Genomic DNA, 27572 nt, shown 5'->3' on the forward strand with positions numbered 1-27572 from the left:
CCTAGACAAGAGCAATCCTAGAGCAGGTGTTGTTAAATACTATGTTGCGCATGAGAAAGATTTTCACTGCATTTTTTATACTATAGTATACCAGAAAAGTTATTCTGCACTAATATCCTTGATAGAGCAAGTGTGTACATACAGTAGTACATTTTCAATGTTATATACACTTGATGGAGACGAGGAAGACAAGAAACTGCCTAGCAAGGGAGAGGAGGAAGATAAGAAACTCAATATTGGATGTGAATAAATTAAAACAAATAAAGATTTTATTATATTTTTGAAGAAATGAATGAGCAACTTAGTGGTCCCTAGCAGCAATAACTTTAAAACTGAAAGTTCATATGAATGACTTACATTATTATTATTATTATTATTTTTATTATTATTAATATTTTTATTATTATTTTTATTATTATTATTATTTTCAATACATTAAAACAAGAGAGAGGAATGGGGAGAGGTGGAGAAGGGAATGCGTAAAAATCGTGAAGAGAGAGAGAGAGAGAGAGAGAGAGAGAGAGAGAGAGAGAGAGAGAGAGGAGTTTTAATGTAAAGATGTTACACACTTTTTTTTTTTTATCTCTTCTATTTTGTTTTTATGAGCCAGGTAATGATGGGTAGCCATATAAAATCAGTGCATTTGATTTAATTTTTGTTTTGTATACTGGCATACATGTATGGGTGGATGGATTTAAATTGTGACAAAATACAAAATGCTATACTGCACCTGGTCATTGTCATAGTGACCATGAGAGAGAGAGAGAGAGAGAGAGAGAGAGAGAGAGAGAGAGAGAGAGAGAGAGAGAGGGGGGGGGTGATAAAGTCATTCATTCTTTTTCATCACCCAATGTTGTACATAAAAATGGATGAACCTTTTCAAAAAAGATTTCAACAATTGAAAAAGAATTCTGTTTTGCTTCATTGAGATAATATTTCAGTAAATTAAGATTAAAGGTTTAAAGAATGGGTGGAATTTTTCTTCCTAAAGATGCATTGTCGAAAGCCAAAAAAGGTGCAGTCTGTCTTGCACAAAAATCACATTTAATCTTTGCTATTCATCACACATCATTGGAATCTCCTGCTACAATCTCATGAACTGATTATGCCTAAAAATGCCAAAAGTTTTAATAATTTGTTCAAATCGACCTGAACATGCTAATTTTCTTAATATTTGTTTTTATAAATACAAAATAATTTTTCTAATAAAAAGAAAAATTCTTCATTTCTTCATCATTGTGTTGTACCCCAAACCCTTAAACAAAACTAATTTCAAGCAATAGAATGCAGTTTATAATAACAAACCATATTGCAAGTTTATTAAATAAAAAATTGCAACATGGCTTCTTACTCCTACCTAAATACAAAATGCAAAGAAATCAATTTTTTAATATTATTTGTGAGAGAAAATTATAATATAAATAAACAGATGAGTAACTTAAATAGCATTTTAAAATGTCACAAGTAATAAAACTTATGAACTTGAGATTAAACAAAAGTTTACTTTGATGCTAGCAGATTTACATGTATAACAAATAATTCTCAACAAATGCTAACTAATACACAAAATTTTAAACAAATACTAAATAATGCAAGAATGCTAAAACAATACAAGACAAAAAAAAATCAAAATACAAGAAATTTAGAACGAATGTTAAATACAAGAAATTTAGAATCACTGCTAAATTATGGTCTATTCTAAACACAAGTACAATTTTTCAAAAATGTTTACTTCAAATATTTAACAAAAATACTGTCAACACAATAGTAGACAGTTGATAATTCTCTATAATGTAATTTTTATGAATTTTTTTAAACATCTTTTCATAGTTTAATGTACAGAAATGTAATGTAAGATTTTCTAAATTGAACATGACATTGAACTTTGATTTCAACTAACCAATTTTCATTTGTTGTTGTTGTACCCTGTTATTGGTACTATAACAATGTGCTTTGCCACAATGTATATTATGTAGTCCTAATCCAGAAAACATTTTTCAATTATGATAAAAAATAAAAGTAAAAATACTCATTTTTAAGACGATAAAATGAATTGTTGCTTATTATAACTAAAGTTTTTTTTGTACAAGTTTTTAAAATGTGCAAACAAATACAAATTTTAAACTAAAATTACCTCACTAAATCCTGCCAAACAAGTACAGTTAGTATAATACATAATAAAGTCATACGACACGGTCATATTTCCTCTATATTTTTTCTCATTGCAATGACATTAACAAAATGATAAGAGATTGCCATCTCTTTTATTTCCTCAACTACTTCCCAAGATCAAAGTGTAGCATTTGTTCCTCAGATGCTGCACTTCAATTTCTTGTTCGCTATCAGTGGAGGAGAAATCCTTCACGACAGAGACAATTTTAATTTTTGTGCCTTTTCTCTATGTTAAAAACGACCCAGAAGGGAGGCATTGTAAATAGGAACTACTTCCCATAATAAATTGGCATCTTTCAACCAAGGAACAGGAATTTCATACTTGAATTAGTTTTGTCTTGGCCAATGATACATGTGTGATATTATGGACTGCACTGCCACAGCAAAGACGCAAAAGAATGTTAATGCAATGATTCACAGGAAGGAAAAGTGATGGGAGAGTAAGATGGATGAGTGAGAGTGGAGAGGCAGCAAATCTATGAAAATTTTCAGGTTGAATGTTGCACTGACTATTTGGTTGTTAGCTTTTAGATGGTTGGACGGTAACAGAGGAGTGAGCTGAGAAAAAGATTGAAATAATCAGTTCTAGTGACCAGCTGAGAGTGACTGAGAAAAAGATCAGACATCTAGGATTTCTAGTTGAAACTAAATTAAAGACAGTGCAAATGTTAACTCAAAGATAAAATCTGAAATTCAACGACTCGGCATTAGACAAAGAAGCCTGCCACTAGGACTAACATGATCAGACCACTATCAACAGCGTTTAGGTGTTTTTTTCCATAATGACAGTATCACACACACCTATAATGACAGCATCACATACACTCATAGCCACTTATACCACCAACACATCTTGTGTTAGTTTTACCATAACTCAACAATGAAGGTGATCATCAGGCTTACACATACACTTTGTCATTTCATCAAAGTTTTGATGATATTAGCTTTACAATTTATCATGTCCATCGTGGCATACATACAAAATATTCACTTCATTTTGCTTTGGCAAGCTAAATCTTTGGCAAGCTAAATCTTTGGCAAGCTAAATCTTTGGCAAGCTAAATCTTTGGCAAGCTAAATCTTTGGCAAGCTAAATCTTTGGCAAGCTAAATCTTTGGCAAGCTAAATCTTTGGCAAGCTAAATCTTTGGCAAGCTAAATCTTTGGCAAGCTAAATCTTTGGCAAGCTAAATCTTTGGCAAGCTAAATCTTTGGCAAGCTAAATCTTTGGCAAGCTAAATCTTTGGCAAGCTAAATCTTTGGCAAGCTAAATCTTTGGCAAGCTAAATCTTTGGCAAGCTAAATCTTTGGCAAGCTAAATCTTTGGCAAGCTAAATCTTTGGCAAGCTAAATCTTTGGCAAGCTAAATCTTTGGCAAGCTAAATCTTTGGCAAGCTAAATCTTTGGCAAGCTAAATCTTTGGCAAGCTAAATCTTTGGCAAGCTAAATCTTTGGCAAGCTAAATCTTTGGCAAGCTAAATCTTTGGCAAGCTAAATCTTTGGCAAGCTAAATCTTTGGCAAGCTAAATCTTTGGCAAGCTAAATCTTTGGCAAGCTAAATCTTTGGCAAGCTAAATCTTTGGCAAGCTAAATCTTTGGCAAGCTAAATCTTTGGCAAGCTAAATCTTTGGCAAGCTAAATCTTTGGCAAGCTAAATCTTTGGCAAGCTAAATCTTTGGCAAGCTAAATCTTTGGCAAGCTAAATCTTTGGCAAGCTAAATCTTTGGCAAGCTAAATCTTTGGCAAGCTAAATCTTTGGCAAGCTAAATCTTTGGCAAGCTAAATCTTTGGCAAGCTAAATCTTTGGCAAGCTAAATCTTTGGCAAGCTAAATCTTTGGCAAGCTAAATCTTTGGCAAGCTAAATCTTTGGCAAGCTAAAAATAAACCTAATTCACATAAACAAGAATACAAAAATTGCAATAAAACTGATAAAAGTTTCATTAAATTTTTCTTCTCAATAAATATATTTCTTTTGTATATTGCCTTCATATTTTACAGTAAACTTAAGAGGTTCACATTTTATGCAGCTGAGAATCACTTGGTTAAATTACATCCAGAGATTTCCTCATCTACCACATTTTTATGTAATTTTTATTATGCAAATAAATATTGACTGCTTAGAAAAGAAATCTTGTTAAACTATGATTTACTCAAGCAAAACATTTGTGAATATTGTTTCTGTTAAATTGTCCACTTACAGACCAGAATTGAATCAATACATCATGACGTGTTGAGTGAATTCATCATTTTTTTCTTTAAATTAACTCTTGTTCACCTGAAACAACGCATATTACCACTTGGATGTAAGGGGCTACTATTTGCAACCATGTTTACATGTTTACTCTGTAAGGAGATGAGTATGTTAGTAGAATCAGGGAAGAAAGAATTCCAAAGTCTAGCAATCTGATGGAAGAAGGTACTATAGTAGAAGGCCTTCCAGCATCTAGGACCTCTAAAACGAAGGGGTGGGATTTTGTTGCTAAATGGGTTGGCCAGGAGTATGTATACTGAGGGGCACAAGTAAAATGAGTTCATCAGAGCACATGCCATTAAAATACTTAAAGCAGGCTGTTGCCTGAGATGCAACATTGCAGCGATGAGAGAGAGAGAGTTTAGAGCTAAGTTGACAGTGTGGGACCTTTTAGATTGAAAACTCTTTTTTGGGTTCTATTCAAGAGGAAGAGACTGATTGGCAGATGCACGTCCAAATATGGCAACAATAATAATCCATGCATGGCCAAATGGTGGCTTTGTAAAGATACAGGATATTCTTTGGCATGAGTAATTTTCTAGCATGGTAGAGGGAATATGCATTCTTTGCAACAGCTTTGGCAATGTCTTCAATGTAATTGTTCCAGTTCATACCCCTGCGATTGTTAAGCTGAAGTATTTGAAGGAAGAGTAGGGTTAGGGTTAGGATTAGTCATAGCTATCAGTGGTTGAAAAAGCTTCTTGTAATTGTTTAAAGAAAGAAGCTTAGTCTTAGTAGCATTACATGCTAACATTCATTTACAGTCCCATTACATTATGGACTAGAGGACGTTTTCTAAGGATTCTACCATTGTTTTAGATATGTGTACATCCGTTTTTTTCTTCATGCCTATTATAGAATATTGCATCATCAGCAAATCATGTAAATAAAAAAGAATATTGAGTATTGAGTGGATTTATGGAATAAAGTTAGAAGAAAAAATCAACAGAAAAGTGCTTTCAGTACAAACAAAAATGTGCGCACTATTAATGAGATTAATTGTATAAAGATGAAAGAGAAGGAGAGGAAAATACGCATACAGTTTCACATTGGCTGCTTCTTTCTCTCTTAACATTTTCAGGCAAAGCACATTGATGAGTGTGGTCATAGGTGATTGTATTTGTCATTGCTTTGCTTTCCTTTTTATTCTTGTTGGATTTAGCTAGAGTAAGAGGGTGAGAAGGTGAGCATGTAATGCTATGAGGGGAAAGAGAAAAAAAGAACAATGAAATTGGAAGACAGCAGATGACTTTTGTTTCTTAGCACAGAATCTTTTTAACAGTTGAGATTTAAACTTCAAACCGGCAGGAAGAACTGAGTAAGAAATATATAATGTTCAACCAGGAGAAAAACTTTTAAATAGATAAGTGAATTTTGAACTGTTGACAAACATAAATGTTTAAACAAGAAACACTTTTCATTATTATTTTCATTGAATCATATTCCTGTTCATTTAGCATTAAATTGTTCATTTTAGCTATTTTCTCATGTTTGTATTTCTTTTGCTAATTCTGTGTTTTACTGTAGATATCATAAAAAAATTTAGGGAACATACCGCAAACAAAATTCCATGCAAATGTAAATGTTAAATCATGTTGGGTCACATAATTGAGGAGCTTACACAGGATATCACATATTTGAAGAGATCATCCAGGTATTAATATGGCACATATAGCATATATAAAAGACTGAATTTATTTCAGTAATAATTTTAATTCAGCAGTTAAGCTGCTGATTCCATAGTGCAAAATGATATCTGTTATGGAAAAGCTAATCTTAATTAAATCGGCAGCAGAAGCCTTGCCACACCTCTTGTACAAGATGAGATCAATTTTTAAGCTCCATTTAAGCTCTGCCAATTTGTTTTTGAAAGAAAGAAAAACCTGCTAACAGCTCGGAAAAGAAAAATAAGGTCTGCTAGTCTGAACCATAATTTACTCATCTTTGTTAAAATTGGTGATGGTGAATTGTGCATTGACATATAAAGAAAATATTTCACTTCACTTTTTCAATCATAACATAAATCCATAAATTTTATCGCAACTGTCAAATCATTGGAATTAGATGATTTACATTGAAAAGTAAAGAAACTTAGAAAAGTATTATCCAGAAGAATCTTAGTTTTAGACAATGTTGATTACCTGTGAACTAATAGCTATACAAAGAGACTAAATTCAGTCAATTGAAATTACATTATTTTTCACTTAAACATTTTTTATGTAATAAAATTATGTAATTAATGAGGTAACGATGATTGTTACTGTGACTGGACAGAAAATTTTATTATTTAAGAGAATGGCTGAACAAGAATTTGTTAACATTGGACTTGAAAATGATTATGTTGTAGTCAGTTGAGAAGCAGCCTTTTGATACTCATAATAAGATTTTGTAACTGCCTAATTCCAGAATTGAATGTTGTCCAAGATTGCATTAGCTGGTGTATATGAGAGCTGTCAAAATTATTGATATTTGAATCATTTTTTTATCGTTTGTCTTTCAAAACCATATAATATACATTTTTATAACTTGGATATTAAAGCCATATAAAATTATGATGCTACAAATTTTTTAAGAATATTATATTGATTTAGCATAGTTTAATATTTTTTTGATCAAGTTTTATTAATCCTTCTTTTATTTCTTTTGGTTGTGTGCATTTTACTCTTTCCAGTTACCCATCCAATATTGGATCCCCCCCCCCACATCTGATGTTGACCTTTTATTCCTCCCTACTATCTAGTCACTGTTTCTTATTGTTCTTTTCTCTTAATTTTTATTGGTTTAAAAGTTTCTGAGATTCATATGATGAGGTCATTATTAATCAGGACCTTTACTGTGGTATCTAAAGTTGTATTGAATATTCTGGAATTATGACAACTTCTAAAGCAAACATTGTCTTATCTTATCAATTTATAACCAAAAGCAGAAAGTAACGGATTTAATTGTGATGTGAACGTTTTAAATACATGTACAAGCCTGTATTTATATACAAAACCTTTTCATCTATACAAACACAATATTAAAACATAATAATAATAAGCTGAAAAAATATGCAAATCTAATATATAAAATTGGTTGACTAGATTTTCAAAGTTAAGCCCAATTAGGAATTCATCTGAGATATTGACTCATTATTCAAATTAGCTCATGTTTTCATTTCTTATTCCTACTATGTTATTTACAAAAATATAGATCATTCCGTGTTATTTTCTTCCTGAAAATATTTACTTAATAAAGAAAATTTTTAGAGTGAAAACTTTTCCCTTACTGAATATTTTCATAAGAAAAAGGGAAGTACTCATGTAAAGGTTATTTCTCTTTACATCTACAAAAATAAATATAAAAACAATATCTTTTTAAACAGAAAAGAAATGTTTCCACATTAATTATACATTATTATCATTATATATTTTTATTAATAATCCATTAACATCAAGTACTAAAATGAACTTTTTACATTTTTGCTTCACAAAAGTAACCAAAATTATTTTCCATTTCTTCAGAAACAAGTCAATCATTTCTTTTATTGTCAGGCAACACCAGGTAAACATAGCTAGTCAATAATAACTTGTTTTTATACTTACGTTCCAAACAAGACTTTTTAATAATTGTCTGTGGATGAATCGGATACTGTGTTAAAAGTTGTGAATCCGGACTGCGTTTATATTTTTGTCGACCACCACGTACTCTGTCTAATCGAACTCCTGTAAAACATAAGCAAAAGAATTAGATATGTGAAAAAAAAAAAAATATACACAGGGTGTTGTCATCAGCATCATCATCACACCAGTTCCACATCAAATATGGAGTTTAGCTGTGATTATTCAAATAGGAATCCAAAACTAAATGACAGCCTATGCAGCATATGTGGGAAATGTCCTGGTCAGATATATCTTCATGAAATACACACAGATGCCTGTTATAAAGTGGAAACTTTGTGAGTGTAAGTCCGTTGAGTGGGGACTGTTGACCATGGTTGGTAACCCGCATGAGGTCAATAGACCAGGCAAGGTCCTCCAGCTACTGATGAACTGTAAAGCAGTAAAACCTGTACAAGTTGGGCAGAAGGGATTCTTTAGTCATGGTGAACAGATAAACCTTATAATAATTAATGGTGAACAGATAAACCTTATAATAATTAATGGTGAACAGATAAACCTTATAATAATTAATGGTGAACAGATAAACCTTATGATAATTAATGGTGAGCAGATAAACCTTATAATAATTAATGGTGAGCGGATAAACCTTATAATAAATAATAGTTAGTGGATAAACCTTATAATAATTAATGGTGAGCGGATAAACCTTATAATAAATAATAGTTAGTGGATAAACCTTATGATAAATAATGGTGAGCAGGTAAACCTTATAAATAATAGTTAGTGGATAAACCTTATAATAAATAATGGTGAGCAGGTAAACCTTATAATAAATAATAGTTAGTGGATAAACCTTATAATAAATAATGGTGAGCAGGTAAACCTTATAATAAATAATAGTTAGTGGATAAACCTTATAATAATTAATGGTGAGCGGATAAACCGTATGATAATTAATGGTGAGCGGATAAACCTTATAATAAATAATGGTGAGTGGATAAACCATATTATAAATCACCACAATCTGAGTTTGGAAATACTGGATTGACATCCCGCAGGAACAACATTTTCTTGTGGAGGAGAAAACCCCTCCTTTAGTACTCAGTTTTACAATGCTTTCCAATGTGTATAGTTGTAGCATGCACACACATTAACAGTTATTTGAAAAGATTATGGAGTTTAGAATAAAAATGTTTGCGATAATTCTAAGGGCATCTCTCTTCTCTCCATTGCAGAAAAAATTTGGAGAGTTGAATTGAGTGGCAGTCTCTTCACCAATCAATGATTCAAAGCTAAAATCTAGGTTCAATTGAGTATCATTCGTGATGCCGTATTCACAGATGATGACATCCTCATCGCAACATCTCTGGAAGAAGCTCAGAAACTAATGAATAATTTTACAATTTTAGATAATGAAATTGTAAACAGAATAGACAAGGCATACAATGCCTCTGCAATCGAGTTATCAGATTAAAAATGTTGTTCTCTAAACACTTTTGTTTGGGTTTGAAACTAGGACTCTCTACCGGTTAGATAAATCAACTTGCAATATTCCATAAATGATAGTCATTCTATATGTGGATACACACTTACAGATAAACTCTCAAATTATGAACTTCCTGAAAACCATAAGATTGAGTGCATTGAAACATTCATTATTCAGTCACAGCTCAGATGGTCTGACCACATTGTCAAATTAAGTGATACATGTATACCAAAATTTCTGATGTACAGTGAGCTTAAAAGCAGAAAATGAAGAGATAGTCAATCCTGGCTCCGATACAAGGACAAAGTACAATCTTTCATCCCTCAAATCTTTTGATGACATGGCACTTGATAGGAAAAAATGGAGACATACATGCCAGGATGAAATAAAAAAACTGAAAGAATAATGATTAAGGACCAAGATACGTGCCACAAAAGCACCTACCTCTCCGACAGTCATCACTTATGTTTGATTTGTGGTCATGTTTGTAGATCACTTGCTGGACTTTAATGTCATCTTCGACATAAACATCTGAACTAATCATGTCTATTTTGGCGTATGAGTGTCTAACAGTTTATGTTAGGCACTCATACACTAAAATAGACATATAAGTGTCTAACAGACCATCAAATATATATATACACACTTATTAAAAAGACATTTACTAGATAATTTACTCAGCGTTGATTGGGAAACTTTATTTTCATTTTTGCCACCTCTACATTCTTTTTTAAATGTTTTTTTGCTATGTTGTTATATATGATGTCATCATATATGACGTACACTACACATATATAGTACATACGCTATGGCGTCATACATGACACTACACATATATGACATATATAAACAAATAAACAATCAAACAAACATACAGACAGGAATACAGACTGAAGCATAAATTAATTTTTTATTTATTGCGGACTATTATCCTCATCTTAGTTGTTTTCACGACATTTCGGCCAACTATTCCTCTGGCCATCGTCAGGTGGTAACCGCAGCAGATAGGAACTCTAAATCTCCTGACTGCATTCTCTGCAATTACTGCCTTGCATAGTTGTTGTCGTCTCACCACATTTTCTTATCCATGGCGGTTACCACCTGACAAAGGCCAGAGGAATAGTTGGTTGAAACGTGAAAATAACTAAGAAAAGATGAGGATAATAGTCAGCAATAAATAATAAATAATACTCATCTCCATGAATTCCAATTAAAAATGAAGCATAGATTTCAATATATATATATATATACACACACACATATATATCAAAAAGACACACACATATATATGCACACACACATATCAAAAAGATATATATACACATGCATATATGAAAAATCTATATATATAAAAATGTAAATGTTGGTTCGTTCTAAAATAATAAAACCCTATTTCTACGTTACCAATTTATTTGAAATTTTCAGACAACTCATCTTTAGAGTCGAGGTATGTTTTTATGTTATTGAAATGAATTTACTTCGCGAATTATTAAAATATTAAATAAAATAAATATATTTTTTTAACCGTTACTGCGAATCTGTTCTGTTGTAAACCTGAACTTCCGGTTCAACTCATTTCACAGCCACGAATTGACGAAAGATTTCATTTTCTGTTAACTCGATAAGTGAAAAAAAAAAAAAAAAAAAAACTTACTCATGCAGAGAGTGATCCGTGCTGAAATAATAATGTTATTATTTAAAAAGCCATTTTTAACATGGGGAAGGGAGGGTGTTTTGTACCTATTCTGTACTTTAACCTTACAATTGAATAAAAACATATCATAAAACTTTAATTAAACGTGGAAAACGATTTTAAAAAAAATAGCGCGGATCACTCTCTGCATTAGCACACACACACACACACACACACAAAAATAAATAAAAAATAATAATCCCATATTTTAAAAATTTAAATTCATTTATTTACTTAACAATTTTTTAAATTTTATTTATGTTAAGGCTTTTCACTCATGAAACATTACGTTTTAATTGTTTAGTTTATTTTCACGGCATTGTTTACATAAAAAAGTTTGTTTTAACTTTTTCTAAACTGTTTCATTTTTACGACATGCCTCAACGTATTATAAACACCCTAACCCCCACCCCCCATATTAAAAAAAAAACCCCAAAAAAACTGCCCTTCCATAAACCTCAAAAGCCGTTCTTAACATGGGGAAGTTAGGGTGTTTATAATATGCTGGGGCGAGTCATAAAATTAACGAAGTTGCTATCTATTATTTATTGCAAAAATTGCTTGAAATTTATTTATTTGACAAAAAAAAATTACATTTTGGTACTCCTTGGGCGTTGAGTTCCATGGCGACCAGTAGAAAAAAATAATAGTCGCTCCCTTAGTCTCCCACCTCACTCCGCACGTAACATATTTTATTTACTGACGTTGCCATAACTAAACGATTATTTGTCACATTTACAAACATTTATTTATTTATTTATTTATTTTGAAAAAAGTTTTACTTTTTATGAATATTAAAAGAAAAATGGGTACTCATGCAGAGAGTGATCCATGCTGAAATAATAACGTTATTATTTAAAAAGCCATTCTTAACATGGGGAGGGGAGGGTGTTTTGTACCTATTCTGTACTTTAACCTTGCAATTGATTAAAAAAAAACAAAAAAAAACATGATTTAAAAAATAGCGCGGGTCACTCTCTGCATTAGCACCGAAAAATGTTACTAAACATTTATTAATAATTTCTCACTTTTACAAACATTTGATTTTAAATTTCTTTTTAAATGACGACTTTTATCGACTCTTTTTTTTAAATATCCCTGCCCCCAATGGTGTTTATTCCGAAATCCGTTGTTAACATGGAGAGGTTGGGGGTGTTTATTCTGAAAGCCGTTCTTAACATTTGTGGAGGTGGACCTAATGTAAAAATAAAAATAAATAAATAAATTTAAAAAAAAAAAAACTAAATCATTTACTGATAACTTCTCACTTTTACAAATATTTTTTAATTTAAATGCGCAGATGAACAAATTGTTGAATAGTGCAAAAACAAAACATTTAGGTCTACCGCCACAATTTTCTTTTTTAAATGACGACTTTTATTGATAAATAAATTTACTTCTCTGCAACTTTTATTGATAAATAAATCTACTTCTCTGCCATGGGCACTGAACCCCTCCTTTTTTTTTTTTAATAGTATTTTCGGGTGGTATGCTGACAACAAATATCAGTTAAATTTTGCAAATAGTCCCCCCCCTCCAAAAGTGGTGTTTATTCCGGAAGCTGTTCTTAAGATGAGGAGGTTGGGGTGATTATAAGGTGAACCTAATCTAAAAAAAAACAAGTTGTTTATGCGCACATAAGCAACTATTTTTCTATTAACTTTTTTTTTTACTTTTTTATTTAAAAATTAGTAAATTTCAATGAATAGAATAATAAATCATTTATCATTAATATGTGTTTTTGGTTTTGTGTTGAATGAAACTTTTTTTTTTTTCATTACAACAATAATGAACCAATTTAAATCTTCCGGCATACGTTTAAGGGTTACGAAATTATCAATAAATCATTTAGCCAACGTCAGTAAATAACAAAAATGTTACGTGTGCATGCATTAGCCTTGACGGGGGGGGGGGGCTAAGGGAGCGACCATTAAATAATTATGCTGGTCGCCATGGAACTCAACGCCCAAGGAGTACCTAAAGTGGCACTTATGCACTTATGTTACCGTGCTATTTTTTAAAATAGTATTTTCCTGTTAAATTCAAATTTTACAATATGTTTTTCTTTTATTAATTTGTTAAGTGAAAGTACAGATAACCCGGTCGGTTTCTAATGCGAGGAAAATCTAGCCCCCCCCCCCAAAAAAAAAGGGGTACTCTGGATAATAACAAAACATTAAAATTGCCTCAGTCTCGAAAGATTTCTTCTCTACTGAACGAGGAAAAAAACGGTGAAGTGTAGTTCACCTTCTGTTTCTCTCCCCCTCTCTCAATATCTCTCTCTATCCATCTCTCCCTTTCCCTCTCTCAATCTATCTTTCTCTCTATATCACCCTCTCCATCTCTCTTTGAGCCCCTTTCTCTCTCTAACTCCCTCTATCTCTCTCCTTTCCTCTGTTTCATCCCTCTCTGTTTCTAACTCTCCCCCTCTCTCTGTTTATCTATCAATCCCTTTATCTCTCTATCTCCTTCTCTTTCTCTATTTTCCTCTCACTGTCTCTTTTCTATCTATATATCTTCCTCTCTATCTGTCCATCTCTAATCCCTCATCCTATTTTAGTCTCCTAAATTAATTACAGTGAATAAGGCATTGTCAAAACATGGATAAATCCTATTTTAGTCACCTAATTTACTGACTGTGAGAATAGAAGTTATTTGGAAATTACTGCTACCTTGAACAGCACCAGAAGTAACTGGTAAAACCTTTCTAATTAAATTGATTTTGGCAGCCATTTGGTAACAAAATGACATAGCCTTAGCCCTTGCTCCATGAGGAATACCTGCGACCTTGCTGCCAAGTAGAAGAATTATTTATTCTATTTTAAAACATTCAATTTTTCAAAAATCTCATGTTCGACATCTCTAAAACATCCAATATGGGGAAAAATATTGCAAAAATGCAAACTTATTGTTTAGGATGAATGCACAATGGTACGCAAAAAATCACTTGAGGCTCTTGGTCGATCCTTGCAAGATTTGTGTGGCAATGTCAGATCATTTGGGAATGCAGTAATATTGCTTGCAAGAGATTTCAGACAAATGTTACCTGTTATTCTTCAATCAACAGCAGCAGATGAAATAAATGCTTGCCTCAAATACTCTACTTTTTTGTTCTATGTGAAGACATTAAACTTAACTCAAAATATGCATGTACAGTTGCAGACTGTTCGATCCGTACAAAAACTTTTGCATCACTTGTGGGAAATTGGGTACGAAAAAGTGCCAGCTGGTCAGAGTTAAGGGCAAAATTCTTTGACTTTTAACTTCTGTAATTTCTGTAATTTTATTTCATCAAAAGGATAGTTAGTTTTGCAGATATCCAAATTATAAGAATTTCATTTGACTGAGTGAATGAGCTATTCTTGCAGGTCAATACAAAGATGCCCATGAACTTAACGCTATAATTAAATGTAAAATTCCAAGTGAGGTAGTCAAATACAAATCCATCGACACTGTTGTGAAAGCAGATAAAGTGGTTAATTATCCAACAGTTATATTTGCCAGGGATGCCACCGCATGTATTGCAACTGAAATTTGGTGTACTAATTATCATGTTGTGAAATATAAACCAATCCAAGCTTTGCAATGGCACATAGCTTGCAGTAAAAAAAAAATTAACAAACAATATCATAGAAACAACAATCTTAACAGGATCTTTTACAGATGAATATATCTTCATTCCATGCATTCCTATGATTCCACCGGATACATCATTACACTTTAGCAAATTGCACTTTCCAATTTTATTGTCATTTGCAATAACCATCAACAAAGCACAGGGAACAATCTTTACAATTGTGGGCCTTACAGTTACACACTGACTGTTTTTTCACATGGATAATTTATGTTAAATATTCAAGAGTCACCAAACCGGAAAATCTCTATATCAGCTAAGAAAATGGAACAACAAAAACTGTGTACCCATGCAAAATGGAAAATTAAACCTATAAGAAACATGCTTTTTCTCATTTTGGAACTTTTTCCATTGCGCCAATTTGAGCCACAGCAACGCGTGGCTGAGTACAGCTAGTCTATATATATAAAAATGTAAATTTATTTCGTTACAAGTGAATAAAACCATATTTCTACGTTACCAATTTATTTGAAATTTTCAGACAACCCATCTTAAGAGTCGAAGTATGTTTTTATGTTATTAAAATAAATTTACCTCGCGAATTATTAAAATATTAAATAAAATAAATATATTTTGTTAACCGTTACTGCGAATCTGTTCTGTTGATAAAACTGAACTTCCGGTTCGATTCATTTCACAGCCACGAATTGACGAGAGGAAGTAAATTTCATTTTTACTGTTTACTCAATAAGAAAAAAAAAACAAAAAAAAAAACATAATTCATTTGTTTATCTTCCAAATTTTTTAATTTAAACATTTTTTCTTTATTATATAAGGCAAAAAAAAGTTTGTCGCTTGCTTTTTGAGTTTTCTTTTGTTTTTTTTGTTTTTCGATATAAGATTGGTTGGTAGTGCTAATGCAAAGAGTGGTTTTTTAAATCGTATTTCCAGGTTTAATTAAAGTTTTATTATATGTTTTTTTTATTCAATTGTAAGGTTAAAATACAGATTAGGTACAAAACACCCCCCCTCCCCATGTTAAGAATGGCTTTTTAAATAATAACGTTATTATTTCAAGACGGATCACTCTCTGCATGAGTACTGTACTTTCACCTAACAATTTAATAAACAAAACATGGTACTTATGCAGAGAAAGTACCATAATAATATAATAATAGAATAATAACATTATTTAGAAAGCCATTCTTAACATGGGGAGGGCGTTTTGTTACTATTCTATACTTTCACCTTACAATTTAATAAACAAAATATGGTACTTATGCAGAGAAGGTACCGTGCTGAAATAACCCTATTAAGAAAGCCATTCTTAACATGGGAAAGGGAGAGTGTTCTGTAACTATTTTATATTTTCACCTAACAATTTAATAAACAAAAGGGTTATCCTGATGCTGTGCACTTCTTTATTTACATTGGAAGTGACGTCACACAAATCTTATAATACGGATAGCTACAATTGTAAAAATAATTTGTTTTATTTTTCTCTCCCATTTGTAATATTGGTATTTGAGCGGAGAATCTAACATTTCTTTTCATTTTGAGAATTTGTTTTAGTTTTTAATTACTAACACAGCGGAGAATTTAACTCCCCCCCCCCCGCCCCATTTCTTATTTTGAGCGGAGAATTTATTTTATTTTCATTTTGAGCTCTTTTTCCGATCCGACGTTACCTTTTACAGGTACTCCTGCACTTTACGACCTGAGCTATTTTTTAATGCTATTATTTAGAAATCTATTATTTAACATGGGGAAGGGAGGGTGTATTGTAACTATTCTGTACTTTCACCTAACAATTCAATTAAAAAAAAAAGGTAAATATGAAGAATTACTCCACCCTCGAAAATTCCTTTAAAATTACCACTCTTAAAGGTTTTCGGGGTCGCTGAAAACGAAAATAACGTTTAAAATTACGGCAAACGAGTAGTTTCCAAGATATGAAGAAATGTTAGTTTTAAAAAGTGGGTGATCACTTTTCTATAATAATTTAACGTAAAATGATCACCCACTTTGTGGCCACGAGTACCTATAAAAGGTAACGTCGGATCGGAAAAAGAGCTCAAAATGAAAATAAAATAAATTCTCCGCTTAAAATAAGAAAGGGGGGGGGATTACAATTTTCCGCTGTAATTAAAAACTAAACCAAATTCTCAAAATGAAAAGAAATGTTAGATTCTCCGCTCAAATACTAATATAACAAATGGGAGGGAAAAAAAAATTAAATTCGCTAAAACAAATTATTTTTTACTTGTAAACTGGTTTATTAATTGTAGAAAACAAAAACAAATGGGAGAAAAAAGGAGCTCAAAATGAAAGAAAAATAAAACAAATTATTTTTACAATTGTAGCTATCCGTATTATAAGATTTGTGTGACGTCACTTCCAATGTAAATAAAGAAGTGCAAAGTGTCAGGATAACCAACAAAAGATAGTACTTATGCAGAGAAGGTACCGTGCTGAAATAATACCGTTATTTAGAAAGCTATTCTTAACATGGAGAGGGAGTTTTGCATCTATTCTATACTTTCACCTAACAATTTAATAAACAAAAATAGATAGTACGTATGCATAGAAAATACCGTGCTGAAATAATGTTATTTAGAAAGACATTCTTAACATGGGGATGGTATTTTGTAACTATTCTGTCCTTTCACCTAACAATTTAAAAACAAAACATGGTACTTATGCAGAGAAACTACCCCGCTGAAATAATGATATTATTATTTAGAAAGCCATTCTTAACATGGGGATAGGGGTGTTTTGTAACTATTCTGGACTTTCACCTAACAATTTAATAAACAAAAAGTTAAACTTAAGCAGACAAGGAATAGTACTGAATCATTAACATTATTTAGAAAGCCATTCTTAACATGGGGAGGGAGGATGTTTTCTAACTATTCTGTGCTTTCGGTGCTAATGCAGAGAGTGATCCGCACTATTTTTTAAATCGTATTTCCACATTTAATGAAAGTTTTATGATATGTTTTTTATTCAATTGTAAGGTTAAAGTACAGAGTAGGTAAAACCCCCTCCCCTTCCCATGTACAGAATGGCTTTTTAAATAATAACGTTATTACTTCAGCACGCATCACTCTCTGCATGAATACCGATTAACGTTTTGTTCTTTGCTTTTTTTACCGTATTTTTGTGTTTTTTTTCAAGAAAACCTTTTTTAACAAAGATTGAAAGTGCACGTTTTTTTTGTTTTTTTTTTTTACAGAAGTTGTTTTTATATAAGAAAATATGAATGCTTTTAAAGAAATTGGGTACTCGTGCACTTATTGATCCATGCTGAAATAATAACGTTATTATTTAAAAAGCCATTCTTAACATTGGGAGAAGAGGGTGTTTTGTACCTATTCTGTACAATACAATTGAATGAAAAAAACAGTAAATTTTTAGATTAGGTCAACCTCCACAATTTTCTTTTAAATGACGACTTTTGTAGGTTTTCGACTATGCTGAATACGGAAATCGCATTGAAATTTTGCAGAAATAAGTAGTTATCGAGATATTAAAAATTTGTATAATGCATTGTAATCTCTGGCAGCCGTCTTTTTTACATGCTTGCGCGCGTCATAAACAAATCTACGCGCGTAACAAAGATGGCCGCCAAATAATACAATGCATAAAACAACTATCTATATCTCGATAACTACTTATTTCTGCAAAATTTCAATGCGATTTCTGTATTCAGCATAGTCGGAAACCTTTAAAAGTCGGCATTTAAAAGAAAATTGTGGAGGTGGACCTAATCTAAAAAAAATACCCAAAAAAACAAACCTTTAATTAAGCTTGGAAATACGATTTAAAAAAATAGCGCGGATCAGTAAGTGTATTAGCACCCATTAATCGACTCACATGACCTTATTGCCAAATAAGGTCCGGCTACAATGTTGAACGCGCCGTTCACATTGTTTTTTTGTTTTTTTCAAGTTAAATTCAACTTTCACAATATCTTTTTATTTTTTTATAATTCCACGGTATCTTTTTTTAATAATAAATTGTTAGTTAAAAAAGCACAGAATAGTTACAAAACACCATCCCCTCTCTGTGGTAAGAATGGCTGAAACAAAAATATTAGGTACTCATGTAGAGAGTGATCCGTGCTGAAATAATAACGTTATTATTTAAAAAGCCATTCTTAACATGGGGAGGGGAGGGTGTTTTGTATCTATTCTGTACTTTAACCTTACAATTGAATAAAAAAACATATCATAAAACTTTAATTAAACTTGGAAATTTGAAAAATACAAACGGTGATGGACACTGTTGATGATGTTAAGTTTGAGAAAATGATTTAAAACTAAAAAACTAAACAAAATACTATCAGAAACCCACCGAATATGTCATCCTATGTCACAATAACATATAATCAGTAAGTGTCTGACATTGTTTTGTATAGTTTTTAACTGATTTTCCCAAACTTAACCTATTCAACAGAGTCTGCGACCATTCGTCTTTTTCAAATACATAGATAAACACTGCGTTTTTGAGCCGATTAAACATTTTACATTAAATAAAAACACTAAAACATTATCCAGTTAGATAGAAACGTGATTTACCTTACCTTTGCTTTCATTTATTCGTTTTTGAACAACTTTTTTGAATCTGTGTATAGTACCCCCCCCCCCTTATAAATAATAATCCAGTGAAAAAAATTTCAAAAAACCTATAAGTATTGAAATTACGCATGTGGTGATGGGTGTACAACTCCGCCACTTACGTTGCCTTTCGCACTTTAATAAACATTATTTACGTTGCCTTTTGCACTTTAATAAACATTATTTATGTTGGCTTAACTCTTTTCATAAACAATTAAAAAAAAAAGTAACTAAACCATTTATTGATAATTTGTCATGTGTACAAACATTTATTTATTTATTTATTAACTCTTTTCATGAATAAAAAAAAAGTTTTACTCTTTAAAAATAATAAAACGAAAAAGTTACTAAACATTTATTAATAATTTCTCACGTACTTACGTTGGCTTAATTCTTTTCCTGGAGGCCAGAGGAATAGTTGGCCGAAACGTCATGAAACAACTAATAAAGATGAGAATAATAGTCCGCAATAAATAAAAATGGTGCTAATGCAAAGAGTGATCTGCGCTATTTTTTAAATCGTATTTCCACGTTTAATTAGTTTTAGGATATGTTTTTTTAATTCAATTGTAAGGTTAAAATACAGAATAGGTACAAAACACCCTCCCCTCCCCATGTTAAGAATGGCTTTTTAAATAATAACGTTATTATTTCAGAACGGATCACTCTCTGCATGCGTACCATAAAAATTAATATAAATAATACTCATCTCAATAAGTGAAAGGCTCATTTCTACCGGAAATGAAATGGCAGACACTCGCAGTTACGAAAAATATTTTTATTTTATTTAATATTTTAAAAATTCACAATGTTAAATTATTTTAATAACATGCAAACATTCCTTGACTCTAAAGATGGGTTGTCTGAAAATTTCAAATAAATTGGTAATGTAGAAATTTGGTTTTATCGACTTTGAACAAACCAAGAATTACATTTTTATATATATAAACTAGCTGTACCCGGCCACGCGTTGCTGTGGCTCAGTTTATTAAAATGGAACACATTCCTCAAGAAAAATGGGATTTTGTTCGTTTATTTACTTTTATTATTTTTTGCAATTTTTTTAATCAATAAAAGTTGTTATTCCCCCCCCCCCAAAAAAAAGATGAATTTTTTACCATAAATTGTTAGGTGAAAGTTTTTTTTTTCAGGAAAAATTGCACTTTTTTTTTTTTTTTAAAGAGATTTGGCAGTAAACGTTTCTCTTTGAAAACGGAATTTTTATTATAAAAAGAAAAGATGAATGCTTTACATGAACAATGTAAATAGGTATGTGAAAGTAGAGAAAAGTTTGATTCTTTTTTTCAAGAGAATGTACAAATTATTTTTTTTAACAAATGTTCAGAAAATAAACAGAAAAATACTTCCATCATTAATTATGCAAAAAAAAAAAATAAAATGTTGATTTAGTGCTTCAACATTATGCTTATAAATTACGATAAAACTTGCTGAGTATGCGCTGTTTTACGGTTGTTGTAAAAATGGAACAGAAACTTAAATTTCACTTTGTTTTAATCTTTCTTAATTTTTTAATTGTGCCCCCCCAAACGAATATAATCAAAACAGTAACATTCAACAATTGTACTTTATGTATATAAAACACAAAATATTTATAAAAAAAACAAAAAAAAACGTTAATAACGTAAGGGAAATAATTCCATTTTTAAACGAAAAAGTCAGTTTTGTATATCTTTTTTGTTATTTTTTACATAAGTCCAGCTTACCATTCACATTGGAAATGTCGACATTTATAGGTTGTTGGGTACGTTTACAACGAATAAACACTCCAATCTAGTAGATGTGTAGGAATTTTTGACACCCCTATCACGAAACTGTGAATAAAATATAAAAATATCGTAATTTCTCTTTTAAAAGTGGGTTGTTTATTTTCTTTATGGATTATACTTCCAAAATAAATGATTAAAGTTGTTTTAAAAGTAATAGAAATTTTTTTTTTTTTTTTAAAACAGTAATGAATTTTATGAACTCAATATTTTTCAATTTTTAAACTTTAAAAATCTATCAAAATTTTTCTATTGATTCTATTTTTACGATATTTTCTTGTGAAATTTTATGCTCTTTCCAATAAACCGAATATAATATTTTAGACAAACGTTTTTTTTCAATTCACACCCACCCATTTTCAAGTGTCTATTAAAAAGTAAATAATTAATTTACTCACCAAAGTTTTATATATCACAAATTGAAGAGGAAAGGTCAATAAGTAATATATTCAAATTTAAAACAAAAAAAGTAGTGTTTTTTAGAAATTCACCTGTAAAGTTCGAAGTTTAAAACCTTTTTTTTTTAAACCACGTTATTTGTTTTTTCTTTTGTTTTTTTTTATGAAACCTTGGTCTTTGCTCCTTTAATTGAAAAAAAAATTAGGGCTTGAATTACATTTTTCGAGTAGTTATAAGCTTGGAAAGACAGGGGGTCGAATAATTCACACCTCCCATTTTGAAATGTCTATTAAAAAGTAAATAATTTACTCACCAAAGTGTTATATATCACAAATTGAAGAGAAAAGGTCAATAAATAATATATTCAAATTTAAAAAAGTGGTGTTTTTTAGAAATTTACCTGTAAAGTTCGAAGTTTAAACCCTTTTTTAAAAAAAAAACACGTTGTTTGTTTACTTGTTTTTTTTTTTAATGAAACCTTGGTCCTTGCTCCTTTAATTGAAAAAAAAAAATAGGGCTTGAGTTACATTTTTCGAGGAGTTATAAGCTTGGAAAGACAGGGTGGAATTATTCACTATTTTTCACAAAATTTCTGACACACCTACCAATCTACCCATGTTAAGAACGGCTTTCGGAATAGACACCCCTAACCTTGCCAGCATACCCGAAAAGCTATAAAAGTTGATGTGTCGAATGTGAACGATGAGTTGGGCGTAATGTAAAAATGTACCAAATTTAAAAGGGAACGAAATTCAAATTTCCGTTCCATTTTTACAACAACCGTAAAGCAGAGCATTCTATGCCAATTTTACCTAACTTACTGTATTAATGCTATTTTTTTTAAGCAAAAAAAAAAAAAAAATTTAGGTTTAGCTATAAATTCCTAAACTCATTTCACCCTAAATAATTTAGGTGACTGAAATAGGAATCTAATTGAATCTTTAATTTCCTGAATAGTATGCGAGAATTCATTTTTCTTCGAGTTATATCAAATTCATTAATATGGACTTTAGGGGCTTTTTTCGTAATGTTACTGTAAAAAATTATTTTTTATCGTTACAAATTACGATGCTTTATTTATATAAAAAAAGCAAAAATAAATTATTGCGTTTTTTTATTTACTACTGAAAACCATAACTTTAGTAAAGGTATTTTTTGTTTAAACAAAATAAAACTTTTTCACTAAGAGTTAAGTAAAAATAATTAGTTCATTATATTCTGCGATCATTATTTGATAAATACTGCAATTTTCATTAAAATTGGTTAATTTCCTGATTTTTGGTGAATTTTTAAGTAAAGGGAGGGGGTCAAAATATTTATACACTTTGAGCGTCGACATTCATTTTGTCTGTAGCTACCATTTTTCGATGAATATTTGATAGGAAAGCGACTATGTGTGGTTAATTTAAATTAAATTTCAATCATGTGGTTACATTATCAATAATCATGTGATTAAACCCATTGAAAATTTACCGATATTGTAAACACATTAACATTAAGCCTGTAGTGTTTTTTTTAGTGATGCAGTTTTGGCAACTGAGATTTCAAAAAACCCGCGAGATCAGGGGAAAGAAATATCCAGAAAATCGCTAGATTTTTAACTTTTATCATCTGAAATTTTCAAAAATTGCTAATCCCCCCCCCCAAACTCCATATTTTAACTTCCTACCATAAAAAAATTATAAATATAGTATATTCAATATATAAAATATTCCGTGTTTTCTCACTATATGTTTCTGGAATTATATTGACGCAGTTAGCTCCCCAGAAGGCTTACATATTTTATCAGTTAGTTTTACCTGTTTTTTCAGGGTGCAACATATTTTGAAATTAGAAAAATAAAAAAACAAAAAAACTTTGTTTTAGCATGTTAAAAGTATTTAGGTTGGTAGATAATTAAATTCTACTGTATTGGTATAAGTTTTTTTTTTTTTTGCTGTTGTTTCTATCGTATTTTAAACTAAACTTTGGAGGTTGGAATGCCCCCCCCCCCCACCTAAAATGTACTTGGAAAAATCGATTTTATAGCGAGATTTAAGAATGGTTAGCCGAAAAAAAAGTGAAAAACAAAACATATAATGAATAAATAATTGTTACCAAAGGTAATAAATGCTACTTTCTTTTACTTACATGAATGAGTTTATTTTATGTTTTAAAGTATTTTCAAGCGCTTTTCTTTATTTTTTAATCTGAAATTGCGGGTGTGTGGGTGCGAAATATCTCCAGATTTTCTAGAATTCCCTGCTAGATTGCAAACAAAATTTCCAGATCTAGCAGGAAAACCGCTAAATTGGAACCACTGGTCACGTGACAGGAAGCGGTAATAAATACTTGTCCCGAAATAAAAAAAATGGCCTATATGTACCAAGAAAACCACCTATTTATCATAGAAAAATCAAGTATAATGTTATAATTAAAAAGAAATATGTAAAAACACACATGGATATAGTAAACATATTATACCAAAACGTGGAAATCATACGTCCAGTGGTTTTTTAGACTATTAATTGCGAACGAACCAAGAGTTACATTTTTATATATATAGATACACACACACACACACACACACACACACACACATAATCGTAGAGCTTTTAAATAGCTAACTAGGCAATCTCAAACCTTTTCAACCTGAGAGAGACAGGTGAGCAGAAGGCATTATCTCACCTGATTCTTCATTCAGTAAGCACCCTCTCTTCTCCTTCCTCCTTCCTCTACCTTATAATACCTGTAATGTTTTACAATTGTTTTTAGGTCAATAACATTTCATAAGGTTTCCCAAACTACATGAGAGAAGTGTTCGGGGAGATTAGATATATTCATAAGTAGGTAAGTACTAGTGTAAGTAGGTCACTAACAAATTATACCTGCATCTAATATGTAGCATCTACTAATAATGCATGCAGTTTTTACATAAGTCTTAAAACCTACTAGTTGTGCATAGCATTGTACATAATAGTTGTAGTGTTGCCCTGGATTTAATAAGAAAGGCTGTATTCTTTTTTGCCTACTCAATAACATCATATTACTTTCTTTTTCTATTGTTCACTTTTTTGAGGCAGGTTCATTAAGTAGGAGAGGGCATATGTAAAATGACATTTAATGAAAATAAATTTTGGTAAATTCTTAGTTCTTACCTTCTCCTCTCAATACACTTAAGATTATTTCTTAGAAATCAATGAAGACTCTTACACACTCCAGCATTAAGTCCTGAACCCCTTAATCATCTATTATTATAATTAATTTTTTGTAGTTAAAGTCATCAAAATGTGTTCAAATTAATTTTTCCTTAAACCGAATTTCCCTATGAAATTACAGATAAAATGTGCATCAATCAAGATAAACAACATTCTTAAAGTTTTAGTTTATATTATGTTTATAAAGTTACAGCAACAGCTAGTCTAACTCTCTAGCTTTATCATCTCTCTTTGAGAATAACAGAATTTATTGCTAATCGCCTGAGAGGTCTCTATTGAGGAATGTCAGCAAGATAGCTCAGACATGTAAGCCAGAGTATGCAAATTTAAAATAACCCAGATGTTAGTGATTATTCATTTTTTTCTTCAAATATTTTGAGAAAAATCTTTGTTATCTGAGCTCTTGATCATTTTTTAATTGTTTTCTCTGAATTTGCTGCTGCATAATTTTTGCCTGACTGTGAGATATTAATTTAGCAATTAAAAAAGCACTAATAATCACTTGAAGCATTGCATGTACTATCCGATTGGAACTGTCAAGCAGTAAATCCAGAAGAAAAAAACGAAAGAAAAAGAGAAACAAATGATAAAGAGCTTTAATAGAAATTTTTAATTCTCTTATCTTTCTCAAAATATTGAATATATATAACTTTATTTACATAGACAAATATTACATAGTCACTACACTGAGCATGCTAATGTCTCAGTCAATTGGTTTGCAAGAAACGAAAAGTCACTCGTCAGGAGATGCATTAAATTTCATTTGCCACCGAAGGCATCTGGCTCTCAAATGAAAGAAGTGAAATAAATTTTTTAATTTATAAAAATAAAATATTAACAACACTAAATTTAAGTGGAAGGGGTGACATTACGTGACATTTTAGACTCAAAATAGGAGGTGACATATATAATATATATATATATATATATATATATATATATATATATATATATATATACAAAGCCGGGCTGAACTGCTAGTATATATACACACACACACATATATATATTTTTTTTTTTAACGTTTACCCCGATTTTGACCCCTTAACATTTACTGTTTTGGGCTCAAGTCAAATTATAAAGTTATATCCATGTCCAAGTAAGCTATGTCTTAAATTTCAAGTGTTTAGACCAATAATTGGCGGAGGACTCTGGTAGAGTTCTCAAGGGTCAAATCGTTGAACTTTGACTCCTTAACAGCAAAATGTCTGGCCGAAAACGGTCAAAAAGATTTTCCCAAGTCTCAATATCCCGGATGTCAAATCTCGAGTCTTTAGACCGAAAATTGACAGTTATTTGGTAGGGAAGTGTACACAGACAAACAGACAGACATTTTCACTTTTATAGATATACTAGTGGCATTGCCCGGGTGTTTGGAGGTGTGTGTGTGTTAAAAACAAAAAGTTGTCCGAGTGTTTGGAGGTGTAAAAGAAAAAAAAAATTTAGTAGTAAGGTAGGATTGAACCCCGAAGCCTTGACGCGAAAGGATAAAAAAATCCAGACACCTAACCATCTCGGCCACGAGGGGAGAGGAATTGATAAGTGTGTTAAGTTAAGGTTTATAAAGTGAAATATACAGGTGCGAGGAAGTGGCATGATGTTTGATCTAGTTTTGCACTGCAAGCCAGTTACTATTTCCCCCGCCCCATCATTCGCTTTTCGAAGACCAAAGAGATCCAGAAGGAGTGCTACAACTTTGTACCCTTCTCTCACAGCTCTCCCTCCTCTTCCTCCGGCCTAAACCCGCTGAACTACTCCGTTTGATCATAAATCGAGAACATCACAAACATGACCTCCTAAAAAACCAAACCCAGTCTAATCGCCACCATCTGCAGAGTATTTGCCAAGCTCTCTCCAGCACTTGTGGAAAAAGCATGTTCCCAGTTCCAGACCCTGTATGGAAGTGCTGATTGAGCACTAGTAACATTTTATTATTATGGTAATCGTAGGCTAATACAAATGTGCCCAATTAAAAAGTTGAACAGAGAATTGATGTTTTAGTAAAATATATTTGGCATCACCTGGGATTCGTCGATGCAATTTTAGGTTAAATTGAAAATTAAAAAAATATATACAAATTGTGATGAGATTTAAAGAAAATGCTCAAAATGTACTATTGGTGTATTTGAGAGCTAAAGAACATGGATGACTAGAAAATAATTGTAGAAGAGAGTGATTAACATCATGACTTGCACTAGATTAAAACAATTCTCTGTCGTAGTATTCTTTAAATATCTTAATGAGTGTATAGTAACTATGACTGCTATATCAGGTGTGCGTGTGGCACGAATACACAGACACAAAACAAGCTATGCGCGTGCAGCACACAAACTACATTACCCTGTTTATGACATTCTGAAATGACAAAGCATCGCAACCACTTCCTTCTAACCTTTTTCTTCTGTTTTTTTCTTTTTTTCCTTTTTTTGCTCTCCTTTTTAACCATAACACAACAACAAATGCATGCAAGATGCGTCACTCCAAAAAATATGCGCATATTTATCCTCTAGAAGTGTGAAATATGAGCTGGAGAATTATCAAAGCAATATAGAATCAGTGGCTAGCATAGTAGGCATTTTGTGTCCACACAACAAAATTAATCAAGACGCTACAAAAAATGCAGCAGAATATATATCCGCCTATGTCACGGTTACATATATTGAGCGAGTTTCTAACAGTATTTTGTCTGGCTTTTTATTTATAACTCATTTTTCCAAACTTACCGCCTCAAAGAGAGAGTCGGCCGCCATTTTTAAATACATTGGTAAACACTGTTTTTCAAGCTGAATAAACAT

The 27572-nt window shown here is 31.3% G+C and overlaps 1 protein-coding gene across 4 annotated transcripts in view; it reads right to left on the reverse strand.

Moving 5' to 3' along the window:
- Nucleotides 1–27572, reverse strand: part of LOC145268215 (steroid hormone receptor ERR2-like) — a 274707-nt gene that overhangs the window by 112033 nt on the left and 135102 nt on the right. For all 4 annotated transcript variants that reach the window (XM_080123514.1, XM_080123515.1, XM_080123513.1 and 1 more), the window contains one exon: nt 8008–8127. In XM_080123514.1, the coding sequence (XP_079979640.1) occupies nt 8008–8127 (120 nt within the window). The remainder of the gene's footprint in view (nt 1–8007; nt 8128–27572) is intronic.

This window comes from Euprymna scolopes, chromosome 43 (genome assembly GCF_053919585.1).
Source record: "Euprymna scolopes isolate OS-2025 chromosome 43, ASM5391958v1, whole genome shotgun sequence".
Taxonomy (NCBI): domain Eukaryota; kingdom Metazoa; phylum Mollusca; class Cephalopoda; order Sepiida; family Sepiolidae; genus Euprymna; species Euprymna scolopes.